Below are 12,722 nucleotides of genomic sequence, written 5' to 3' on the forward strand. Positions count from 1 at the left end.
TGTCGCCGGGGGCAACGACAATCACCCGCTCCGAGCCCTGCCAGCATTCCCACAGAATACGGACCCCCCCCTCCCCCCCCCATACCCAGGAAGTGAACCTACAGCTTTCATATTGCAGGGAGAGGGATGCGGTTGCCGTTAGGGGGGGGGGTTGCCAGGTTTACCAGATCAAATGCGGTACCTTAGGGATCCCTGTGTGAAAATTAAGTTTGGAGAAAATCGTTAAGTGCTTCACAGCTCTCGAGGTCACGTGTGTTAAACGCAGCGGTTAAAGGGGTGTTTCCTACAAAGGGGGAGCCCCCAGCTGAGGTTAGGGGGGGGGGGGGGGCGAGGATTATACCTAGCGAAGGAGATGAAGAAAGAAAGAGTACGATGCTGTTTATACTTTAAAAACCCCTTCATTCACACGGGGGAGATGGAAGCTACAGTGTGTGCATGCTGTACTGTGAGCCAAGAAAACCCAAAATCAACTAAGCCACCGCAAGCTTGGAAACACCGGCCCAACACAGCTGGACCAGCATGGGGGGGGGGGGGGGGTCAGACCCTGTCAGATCCCATTCATCAACTTCACACTATTTGACATTAGAGAGAGGGAGGGGGGGCGGTTAGAGTTCTAGAGGTCTAGAAGTCTTGACCTCTTGTAATCCACAGTGATTTGGGAGATTCTACACATCGCTCACTTCTGACCCAACTCTAAATGAAACTGTTTCATTACTCCGCCCTTGTGTCTGTAAAGCCTTTCAGGACCAGCGAATGAGAAATGGTGGTGGGAGCTGTTTGTTGTTAATGCCATTCTGGTGTTTTTTGATGCATTCTTAATGGCTATTAAATACCAGAGTATGTACTGCTGGCTCCAGACTTGATGCATGGGAGCCAAAGCTGAAGCTGCCAACTCACAGGACTACAAACTGCTGTATTCATGCATGCGTATCCCAGAATGCTTCACCTCGGAAAGACAGAATTCTTTCTGAGCTGAACTGTTTAATTTTTGTGTACATAGTGTGGTTGCTCTTTGTGCATTTAAACTGAGAGTCATTTCTCTGGCCTGTGCAGCAGAGCTGTCACTGTGACTGACCGTCAGCCTGTCTGTATGCTTGAGTCTGACTCAGCTGTGGCCTCCAGTCTTTTCCCTGTCTGACCCAGGTTCAGGTCTTTCTCTGCTCTTCTGAACCCCCCCCCACCTTGCACCCCCCCCCCCCCCAGCCCTGTGCCCCCCCACCCCGCACTCCCCCTGGTGTAATTACAGCTGTGAGCTGACTGCTTCATTATTACTATCTGTCCCTGCAGGTTCGAGGGAGGCGGAGTCTGGCGGTGTCAGCAGATAAGGGAGGATGAACAGCTGCTCCCAGGCGGCCTGACCGCACTGCCATGGAGGGCTGGGAAGAACAGAACGAGAGAAAGAACGAGAGGAGGACGGGATTCATACAGCCAGAGAACAAACCTGTCCCCTCCAGCTAAGCCAATCACACCGCCATGCCTGCCAGGGCCCTGCTCCTATTGGTCGCCCTCTGCATGTGGGAGGGGCTTTGGGGAGCCAAGGTTCTGAGGAGGAGGGGCTTGGGAGATCGCACGCAGATACGGGAGGACAGGAGGCGGGCGGACCAATGGGACGCGGGCGTTGAGGATAACGGAGTCCCACTGGTGGAGCTGAGTGAGCTGTCCCACAGCGCCCAGGAGAAACTGCTCCAGGACGGGGTCTCCGCCCCCGCGTTCGGCAACAAGGGGGCCCCCCCGGGCAGCTGGGAGCCTGGCCTGAAGCTGAGGGGGAGGTACAGTCACCCCGCCCCCGGGAGGGCGGGACCAGGCCCAGGGGCAGGAGGGAGCCCCAAACTGCAGGAGGCCCAGGACCGGGCGGCTCAGCCCCCAGTCCGCTGCAGGCAGGACTGCCCCCATTTTAACCAGACCCGCTTCACCAGAACCATGCTCAAGGCCGGACTCCGACCGGACCCGTCCGTCCTCACCCTGGACCAAACCCGCCGACCCAACAAACCCGCCAAACTGGGAGCGAGGCTGAGTCCGGGCGGGGCAGAGGGCGGGGCGAGGGGCGGGGCGAGGGGCAGAGCTGGGTCTGCGCAGCGGGGACTGGATCCGGACCCTCAAACCGCGCTCTCGGGCCCCGGCCCAGAGAAAGATCCGGACTCGGGTCGGGGCGCCCCCACCCACCGGGACGTCAGCGGGGGCCCAGTCCTGGGACCCGGGGGGAAGGGGGGGCCCGAAACTGCCCCCCGCAGCGAGGCGACGGCTCGGGCCGGCCACTTCCTGAAGCTACAGCCGGGACCGAACATGGAGCCGGGGGGGCCTGGGGGCGGGGCCAGGGGGCGGGGCCTGGTGTTCCAGGAGGCGGGGGAAGGGCGGGGCCAGGAAGGGGAGGAGACCCGGAGCAGGAGCAGGCGCAGCTGGATCTGGAACCAGTTCTTTGTGATCGAGGAGTACAGCGGCCCAGAACCTGTCCTCATAGGCAGGGTAAGAACACACTCTCTCACACACACACACTCTCTCACACACACACACTCTCTCACACACATACACACACACACACCTCTCCACACACACACCACACACACACTTCTCACACAACACTCACACTAACTCCCCACACTTCTAACTCTCAGATTCACAAACTCTCCATCACTTGTCAAACTCTCACTAATCACCACAAACTCTCTGATCACGTTCAAACTCTCCACACTAACTCTCAGTCACTGTCAAACTCTCCTTATTCACTCACTAACTCCACACTGTGCTAACTCTCCTGTATTCATCTAAACCTCTCCTAGCATCTAACCCACACTTCACAACTCTCCACACTGCAACACTCTCATGTACACAACTCTCCTGTATCACGTTCTAAACTCTCATCACTTCAAACTCTCAGAGTTCATGTCAAACCTCATGCAGTTCATCTAAACTCCTCTTCTTCACTGTGTCAAACTCCAGTTCACTGTGCACTAAACTCTCCTGTAGTTCGCTGTGCCTTGTTGTGAAAGTCATATTGCATTCAAGGCCTGTAGAGCCTGTAGTATGTACCCGGTCATTGCCCATCTTCCCCCATGGTCTGAAGACGCATTCCTTCAGGCTGTACCTGGACTAATGTAGGATTATCACTTGAATCTGCTTTGTTCCTGTAGTACTGTCACATTACACTTGTATCTCCATTCAGCACTTATATTGCACTTGTATCGTTATCTTGATGTTGTAGCTCACTGTACTCTCTGAACTAGCCTATCCGTACTGTGTGAACTGGACTTGATGTGCTCATGGCTATGGATAAGTGTTACAAAATGAGTATTGTACAGTGTCCTTTTGATATGCACTTATTGTTCCTTACTTTGGATGAAAGCGGCTGCCAAATGTAATGTAATTTATGGCTGGAACTGAAGGTAACCTTCCAAATCAGAGAGAGAAATGAAGGAGCCCCGGTGTGTGCGTCCTGTTTCCAAACGAACTGAAAGCAGAAGAGGCACTTTCCCTCCTCACACTGACATACGTTCGCTTTCCCTGTTTCTTCCAAAATTAGCAGCAAACCTCACGTCTGGAGGTAGGACCATTAACGCTGCTTTGATGAAGCAGTTAAAATGGCTTTGATTAAAGGAGATAAATGTAGATATTTTTGGGTTGTTGTTTCCAAAATGTTTCCCATGTTCTGGTTAAACAGAGCTAAAGACGTTGCGCTCTGTGAGAACGTCTTGGAGAAATGAGAAATAATCCCCAAACAAAGAGTGGAGGCAGTCAAAATCTCCCACAAGCAGCACACAACCCCCGCCTCCCCCTCTCTCTCTCTCCCTCTCTCTCTCTCTTTCTCTCTCCCTCTCCCCCTCCTCCCCCTCTCTTCCTCTCTCTCCCTCTCTCTCTTTTTCTCTCCCTCTCTCTCTCTCTCTCTCTCCCCTCTCTCTCTCTTTCTCTCTCCCTCTCCCTCTCTCTCTCTCTCTCTCTCTCCCTCTCTCCCTCTTCCTCGCTCCCTCTCTCTCTCTCTCCCCCTCTCTCTCTCTTTCTCTCTCCCTCTCTCCCTCTCTCCCTCTCTCTGCTGTGGCACAGAAGCATCACCACGTATCAGCCGTTTTGACCTTTCTCATCACGTTTGTGTGTTTTTCACATTAATCTCACTGAATCTGGGAGGGACTGCGACAAACAAATATATTCGCCTTTAATACGACGCTATACATCATTCACGGGGAACAGACGCACGTAAACATGCAAGTGCAAAACAAAACGAAAGAGGGAGAATTTTGCATTTCCACGGAGACCAGCGGTAAGACGGTGCATTCCGCCGTGTTAAATGGTGGACGGATTTGGAAGTATAATTGAACATTCCAAATAGGTAGAAAAACTCAAATTGGGGTTGCAGAAAAAGGCCAGATTCTCCAATGATAAAATGAAGGAAGGAAGCTGATGAATACTGGGTGGGATGGGGGGGCAGGGGGGTGGGGGGGGGGGTGTATATGAACCATAGCGCTGCACTAACATGACCACACAACAAAGAATGGACCAATAGGACGAGAGACTGATCTGTGATTGTGATGTCACCAGTTGTGTTTGGCTTCATTTGATTGGATGTCCTTATTGCTTGTTGTGCACAGGAACTTGCTTTGATTCAGGTTTGCTTCTCCATGTCTACGTCAAGCATTAATAACGCACAACCAAGGAAGACTTAAAAATTCTGTAAGGAATTTGCCTAAATTATGTCAATCAATACGCTTCCTCCAATCAGATGGCTCCACTTACTGACGAGAGGCCTTCAGCCCAGCTTCAGAACATAGTAGACTGTGATAATTGGCTGTTTCTCCATGGCAGAGGGTGGCGATTGGCTGTTTCTTTCCCAGCAGAGAGTGGTGATTGGCTGTATCCCCCTGGCAAATGGTGGACAAAGATTCATTTATAGCTCTCCAGTGCTGACTGCTCCTAACCTTTATAAACCCTTTAGGACTGAAGTGGATGCAAGCATCCTTTTGGCATTAGGCCTTATACTGACTAGAACCCTCTGGTGGGTTTTGGATCTCAAGTATAATCATAACCTAAGACTCATACTCCGGGCTTTAATCTTTCAAGGATGCAACTTGGAGATCTAACATGAATACGCATCTGAGTATGCTGTTGTTTGATGTGTTGTCCTGCTTATTTGAATCAACCTAGTTTTTCTTTCTTTTTTTTCTATTGATGACGCATAGTGCCGTCATTTTGAGAGTAGAGGCACCATGTGCCAAGTTATTAGTATTTTTAGGCATAGAAAACCTGTGCGTGTGGGGGTGTGTGTGTGTGTGTGTGTATCTATCTGTGTGTGTGTGCGTGTCTGGGTGCATGTGCGTGCGTGTGTGTATGTGTGTGGGTGTGTGCGTGTGCGTGTGTGTGTGCGTGTGCATATGTGTGTGTGTGTGTGTGCGTGTGAATGATGAGTAATACAGACACGTGGGAACCTGCACAGACGACCACGAGGTCTGGAAGCTGTGTGATACACAAAGCAATATGCGTTAAATCAAGTAACATCACAGCTGAACGCTGTGCACGTGACGCTCACCTGACTGCCATTACAGAGAGCACAGCTCGGGCTGTAACTTGACGCAGGTGCAACTCAGCACTCGTTAACCCTGTCCGGTTCACTGCCGCTCATTTCAGGTTCGATTAAAACAAAAGCAACGCAGGCGGAAATAAGGGGGGGGGGGGTCACACTGTGTCAGAATTCAGCATGAGCGCACGTCATTACACACAACAGCAGACCAAATAAGTAGAAACAGGAACAGACTGGCCTAAGGCATTAAATTAGTTTGATGTAGTGAACAAAAACTAACAACTAGATGTATTATAAAGCGAAGTGTTGACAAAAAAGACACAAAAAAAAGCTATTGTATTCCAACAATGACATAAATAACAGCAAGGGTGCCAATGCAGGCAGTAATGATTTCTTTTTTTAAGAAATCCAGCAGATTTCTTTTTGGGAAAGTTATGAGGAGGCTCCTGGTGTTCGGGGCAAGCAGCCCATTCATTGCTTTGATTTCTTTGGAAGGATTATCGAAACGAGAAAATAATCATCTTTGGGTTTTCAAACACTATTCAGAATTTTGATTTAGATTCATTGATTTTCTCTTATAATTTTCTCTTTACTTCCCTCCCCTCTCTTTTCTTCAGCTTTTCCGCCTCAGATCTCTTCACTCAGAATGGCTGCTGTGAATTTACCTGCCATTTTAAAAAGATAAATTTAAAAAAGAAAAAAACTCAAGCACTCAAAAAGCCTGACAGAAGCCAGGGCTTAATGCAAAGCTTAAACTATGATGAGAGGGCTGTGAAATGTGAAGTTCGGCCCGGAAGGCGAAAGCCTGCATCTGCAGCAGTTTTACAAACGCAGCCACGCATCGCTGATAGGAGACCTCAGAATTCCAACAGGAAAATAATAATAATATATGCAGCAGCGCATGCGTGACTAATTAATACACAGTTCTTCCTGCATCGCGGCTGCTTGTTACTGACGTATTACCAGCTGTGATTTTCCACTGGGAAAAAAACTTCATTGGACATTGGATAAACCTAAAATTTTACAGTTTTTTACACATATATTGTATTTATACAGTTTTTAGATTCATTCAAATGGGCTATTCAATTAAAATGTTTCAATGTACAAGTAAACGTTATTATTATTATTATTATTATCTTGCACAACCCCCCTCCTTTCGCTCTCTCTCTCTCTCTCTCTCTCCCCCCCAACAAAGCTTGTTGTTCAGGTGCCTGGCCACTAACAGTTCTTGAGTACCTCCAACACACATGCAGCACAACACCACAAACACACAACACACAACACACATACCACACACTAACCACACACAACCACCACCACAACCCATAAACACCACAAACCCATGCAACATCACACCACACTACACCATACACCACACATACACACACGCACACGCACACGCACACGCGTGTTGTGCTCCTGGGCACCAGTTTAATGCCAGTGAGCCCCCCCACCCCTGCCCCCCACCCCCTGCTCCTTCCCTCTTCCCCCTCCCCTACAGAACTGCCCCAGTGGCCACATGCTGGCACACATACGGGCAACAAGCTTGCTTCTGCTTCTGGCCTCCCCCCCTCACAGCCATCCCACCCGCCTCCCACTGTTAAAGCTGCCTTCCCCTCCCCCTCTGTAAAAACTGCCTTCCCAACCTCACCAGCCGACCAGCCCCCCACCCCCCACTAAAAGCTGTGTTCCTCCCCACCCCCCTGTATCAGCTGCTCCCCCCATCAAATATACAGCCCCCCCGGTAAAAGCTGTGGTACTGCCATGTGAAGTCAGATAATAGCAGCTTTCATCAGCCGATGAAAGGAACAGCAGATTCACCCAGGACCAGCCCTCCCTTCATTCCATGTTTGGTGGGGACGGGAATCAAAATGGCCGTTTCTGCGGCAGGACCCCACCTGGCTGGTCCTCCCGTGCAGTGTGTTTTGTGGTTTTGTGCGCTGGTGACAATGGAGTGTGAAATGTTTCACGGGTCATAATAACGTCTAATATTCCGGCTGAATAATGACCGGCAGCCGATAGCATAAGATCAGCAGGGTCTCACACGAAGGAGACCCCTCTCCGGCTCACTCATCTATCTCTCTCTCTCTCTCTCCCTCTCTCTCTCTCTCTCCTCTCCCTCTATCTCTCTCTCTCTTCTCTCTCTTCCTCTCCTCTCCTCTCTCTCCTCTCTCTCCTCTCTCTTCTCTCTCATCCTCTCTCTCTCTCTCCTCTTCCCTCTATCTCTCTCTCTCTCCCTCTCTCTCTCACTCTCTCTCTCTCCCTCTCTCTCTCTCTCCCTCTATCTCTCTCTATCTCTCTCTGTCCCTCTCCCTCTATCTCTCACTCTCTCTGTCTCTCTCTGTCCCTCTCCCTCTCTCTCTCTCTCGCTCTATCTTCTCTTCTCTATCCCTTGTCCTCTACTCCCTCTATCTGTCATCCTCCTCTGTCCTCTCTCTCTCTCTCTCTATCTCTCCCTCTATCTCTCTTTCTCTATCTCTCTCTACCTCTATCTCTCTTTCTCTATCTCTCTCTGTCCCTTCCCTCTCAACTCTTCCTCTCCCCCTCTATCTCCTCATCCCTCTTCCTAGCGCCTGAACAGTGGTGCTGTTAGCATAATTAGTTAGGCCCAGGTGCGCTCAAACAAGGTGAACGTACAATGTTCCTGCAGTGCGAACTTTTTATTCTGTTTGCAGAATGATTAACTCTGATCTTTCACATTCATCTCTGCCACCGCTCCCTGCTTCAGGTAGCCTTCACAGTTCCCCCTTTCTCTCCCCTCCAAATTTAAGTCGCTTTATGACCCATAGTAATGGCTGTAATAATTTATAACGCAGCAGGCACCCATAACATTTAAGGTAAGACTACAACTCCCAGCAGGCATCATTAACATTACACGACATGACATTATGTTACATTTCAGCATTTAGGCGTTCCAGATGCTCTTGTCCGAAGCAACTTGCACAGATTTCGTTTTTTCACCTAAGATGGGTGTACAGATGGGCATTTTTACAGCAGCACACGGATTAAAGGGGTATTTCACTTTCTGGGTGTCAGCTTTAAGTGTGCACATTTGGTTGGCCCAGACAGATTTTATGCGCAGTGAAGGATATTTTACATGTGAACAGGATTTTGTGACAGCCAGCCGGCGAACAGGCCGCTTTGGAGTGAGTCCAGGTGTAGTTCCTTTAGACCACAGGCCTCTGAAGGCCCCAGTGCTGTATCCCTTACGCACCAGCTGGTCATCAGAAACTTCAGGATCTGAAATGACCTCCATTGCTCGCAAGAACTGTCTAGGAAAATTGAAAGCAACACTGAAACTGAAATAATGTTTTAAAAACACGGAAAGTGAACTTTGCCTGCTGGTACTTTGCTCAAAGGTACGGTGGCAGCAGGTCCTTGTGTATGTTGAACCCGCATTCTTGAGTTATAAGCCTGATTACGAAACCGTTATGATATCCTGCTGCCCCGGTGTACAACATGAATACAACTCCCAGCAGGCATCGGTAACAGGTGCGATAGGACTACAACTCCCAGCAGGCATCAGTAACAGGTGCAAAATGAATACAACTCCCAGCAGCCATTGGTAACAGGTACAATATGACTACAACTCCCAGCAGGCATTAGTAACAGGTGCAATATTATTACAGTTCCCAGCATGCATCCGTTTCATTTACAAAATAAATGGATTACAGTTCCCAGAACATTTCAGTAATTTTGGTATCGCACCTTTCATAACAACATTGATACACGTATGCAACAGACAGAAATAATACATATTTATGACAAAGTTGCAAATTTGCCTTGAAACTTATTTATTGTGATACCTTTCTATTGTGTCTCATAGAACTTGATTGAACACATTCGAGTTCTAAGTTAACATTCTGAAGAGACTGAATTATTTTGTGGCAAAATGATATAAAACCCCCCTAAAAATAGTAGCCTGCTTTTTGACTGATCGGCTGACCACCGCTGACATTAGACTTTCTGTGATCCACTCGTCATCCCTGTGATCAGCTGACAGACCAGTCAGTCTGTGATCAGCCTGCAAGCCTAGGGCTTCTCCCTGGCTGGACACACATATTATGACTTCATAACCTCATAGCAAGTGTAACTTTACACTTTTTGAGCAGTTATTACTCACAGTTATTGCTTCACGCCTTTGTCCCGCTGCGATGACTCGTGATTATAACATGGAAAATGATTTCACGCTCTCGTTCATCAGAGGGAAGGGCTGCCACACTAATCGCTTAATCGCTAGTTTCCCCTTGGTGATTGAGGACAGGTTATTAGATTACATATCGCTTGGTCTTTATTCAGGATTGCAAGTCTCAGATCCTGTCTGATATGTTATTAATATGGAGCATGCATCACTAATATGGAGCATGCATCACTAATATGGAGCATGCAGCATTGATTAATATGGAGCATGCATCACTAATATGGAGCATGCAGCATTGATTAATATGGAGCATGCATCACTAATATGGAGCATGCAGCATTGATTAATATGGAGCATGCATCACTAATATGGAGCATGCAGCATTGATTAATATGGAGCATGCATCACTAATATGGAGCATGCATCACTAATATGGAGCATGCAGCATTGATTAATATGGAGCATGCATCACTAATATGGAGCATGCAGCATTGATTAATATGAAACATGAAGCATTAATATACATCATGTGATACTGAAAGCATAAGTGTTAAAACCAGGCACTACAATCACAGGTGAGAAAGTCTCACAGAAAGAGAGCAGCACTCTAATTTGAGAGACAAAATGATGGCGGATGTTCAGGGATTTGTCTCGCTTTGATTTTTTATGGGGGTGCAGAGGGGGGGAGGGGAGCTTCAGAAGAGTACCCTGGCGCACAGCAGGGGGGGCGGCAGCATGTGGCGCTCCCACTCGAGCCGCACTCCACCCTGTAGGCCACACAGGGAATGTCTGTCAGAGCCCGAACCTGAGCATAATGGAGGAAACAGAGAGGAGGAAACGGAGAGGAGGAAACAGAGAGGAGGAAACGGAGAGGAGGAAACAGAGAGGAGGAAACGGAGAGGAGGAAACTGAGGGGAGGAAACAGAGAGGAGGAAACGGAGAGGAGGAAACAGAGAGGAGGAAACAGGAGGAGGAAACAGAGAGGAGGAAACTGAGGGGAGGAAACAGAGAGGAGGAAACGGAGAGGAGGAAACAGAGAGGAGGAAACAGAGAGGAGGAAACTGAGAGGAGGAAACTGAGAGGAGGAAACTGAGGGGAGGAAACAGAGAGGAGGAAACGGAGAGGAGGAAACAGAGAGGAGGAAACAGGAGGAGGAAACAGAGAGGAGGAAACAGGAGGAGGAAACAGAGAGGAGGAAACAGAGAGGAGGAAACTGAGAGGAGGAAACGGAGAGGAGGAAACTGAGGGGAGGAAACAGAGAGGAGGAAACAGGAGGAGGAAACAGAGAGGAGGAAACAGAGAGGAGGAAACTGAGAGGAGGAAACTGAGAGGAGGAAACAGAGAGGAGGAAACTGAGAGGAGGAAACGGAGGGGAGGAAACTGAGAGGAGGAAACTGAGGGGAGGAAACAGAGAGGAGGAAACTGAGAGGAGGAAACAGAGAGGAGGAAACGGAGAGGAGGAAACTGAAACCTGGAGCGAGACGCAGCGGAGCAATCGTGCGGCAGCGCGAAAGACCGCGAGCCAAAGCCAATCAAACAAGCCCTGGGCCCTTACGCTGGAGAACGGGCTCTCTGCGCCCTGACGGGGGGTCACAGTCACGTGGGGCCTGAGCTGACACGACAAGAAGAAAAAACGATGAAAGTGATTTTGTGAAAGAGGAGGAGAACAGCTGGAGCGCGTTGCAGGGGCGCTTCATGCAGGGTAAAGCCACGCCCTGGGTCAGGGTCCTGTTGTGCTCGTCAAAAAACCAAATATTCCTCTTCGCTGAATAGAGATTTAGCCGGCGATGCTGAGGCCTGAGAGGAGGAGGGAAAGCGGCGTAGCCCCCCTGTGCCCCCCCCAGTGCTCCCCCGCTCCCCCCCGGGGCTTTCCTCGGGCTCTGACATTCTCACACCGCCGTCCGGCTCGTGTTTTGCGGGGTCCGCTCGGCTCATTACAGGTGCATCGCAAATTAGCCTCTAAACACACCTGACCTCCCTCAGCTGCCCGAGTGCAGCGCTGCGTGCATGTAGCACAGCATCCCCCCGGCCTGTCCTCCTAAACCACCTGCGTGCGTGTGTGTGTGTGTGTGTGTGTGTGAGAGTGTGTGTGAGAGAGAGTGTGTGTGTCTGTGTGTACCCGCAGGAGAGAGGTGTCCACATCCCCGACCACCTGCGCGGGAGGGGAGAGACATCAGTGTGTGTGTGTGAGAGAGTGTGTGTGTGTGAGAGAGAGTGTGTATGTGTGTGTGTGTGTGTGTGAGAGAGTGTGTATGTGTGTGTGTGTGTGTGTGAGAGAGAGTGTGTGTGTGTCTGTCTGTCTCTCTACAGAATATCTAAATGACATAAACACCACACAAATGAAAATGGAAACAACAATAATAATAATAAAAATAAAAATAAATCTCTTCCTCTCTCTGCCTCTTTCCCTCTTTATATCCCTCTATTTCCCTCTCTCTCTCTCCCCCTCTCTCTCCCCAGCTGCACACGGACATGGACCGGGGCGACGGGCGCACCAAGTACGTCCTCCGCGGGGAAGGGGCGGGGTCCGTGTTCGTGATCGACGAGAAGACCGGCAACATCCACGTGACCAAGCCGCTGGACCGCGAGGAGAAGGACGAGTACCGGCTGATCGCCACGGCGACCGACCGCCAGACGGACCGCGCCCTGGAGCCCTCGTCCCAGTTCATCATCCGGGTGCAGGACATCAACGACAACCCTCCCCTGTTCGAGGACGGGCCCTACAGCGCCACCGTGCCCGAGATGGCCAACATCGGTACTGCAGGAGGGGAGGTGCTCGGGGTTATAATGAACCACACTGCTGATTCTGTGGGGGTCGGGTCAATCTGAGGCCGTGGAAGCCAACCCTGTTCCTGCAGGTCTACCGTCCTGTAGGCTTTAATTCTAACCCTAATAAAGCACCTCATTCCACAGGTAGAAAGCTTGTTGAGCTGCTAATTAGTGACGTCAGGTGTGTCTAATTAGAGTTGAAATGAAAACCCACAGGATGGTAGATCTGCTGGAATGGGGTTGCGCCAAGGCTACCAAGCTAACTAAATATATATGTGTGTGTGTGTGTGTGTGTGTGTGTGTGTGTGT

The 12,722-nt window shown here is 49.9% G+C and overlaps 1 protein-coding gene across 1 annotated transcript in view; it reads left to right on the forward strand.

Moving 5' to 3' along the window:
* LOC135254179 (cadherin-24-like) overlaps nucleotides 1-12,722 on the forward strand; it is a 53,388-nt gene that overhangs the window by 17,149 nt on the left and 23,517 nt on the right. The window contains exons 2-3 of the mRNA XM_064334161.1: nucleotides 1,288-2,463; nucleotides 12,105-12,399. Coding sequence (XP_064190231.1) covers nucleotides 1,474-2,463; nucleotides 12,105-12,399 — 1,285 coding nt within the window. The 5' untranslated portion in view covers nucleotides 1,288-1,473. The remainder of the gene's footprint in view (nucleotides 1-1,287; nucleotides 2,464-12,104; nucleotides 12,400-12,722) is intronic.

The sequence above is a fragment of the Anguilla rostrata genome, chromosome 4 (genome assembly GCF_018555375.3).
Source record: "Anguilla rostrata isolate EN2019 chromosome 4, ASM1855537v3, whole genome shotgun sequence".
Lineage (NCBI taxonomy): Eukaryota > Metazoa > Chordata > Actinopteri > Anguilliformes > Anguillidae > Anguilla > Anguilla rostrata.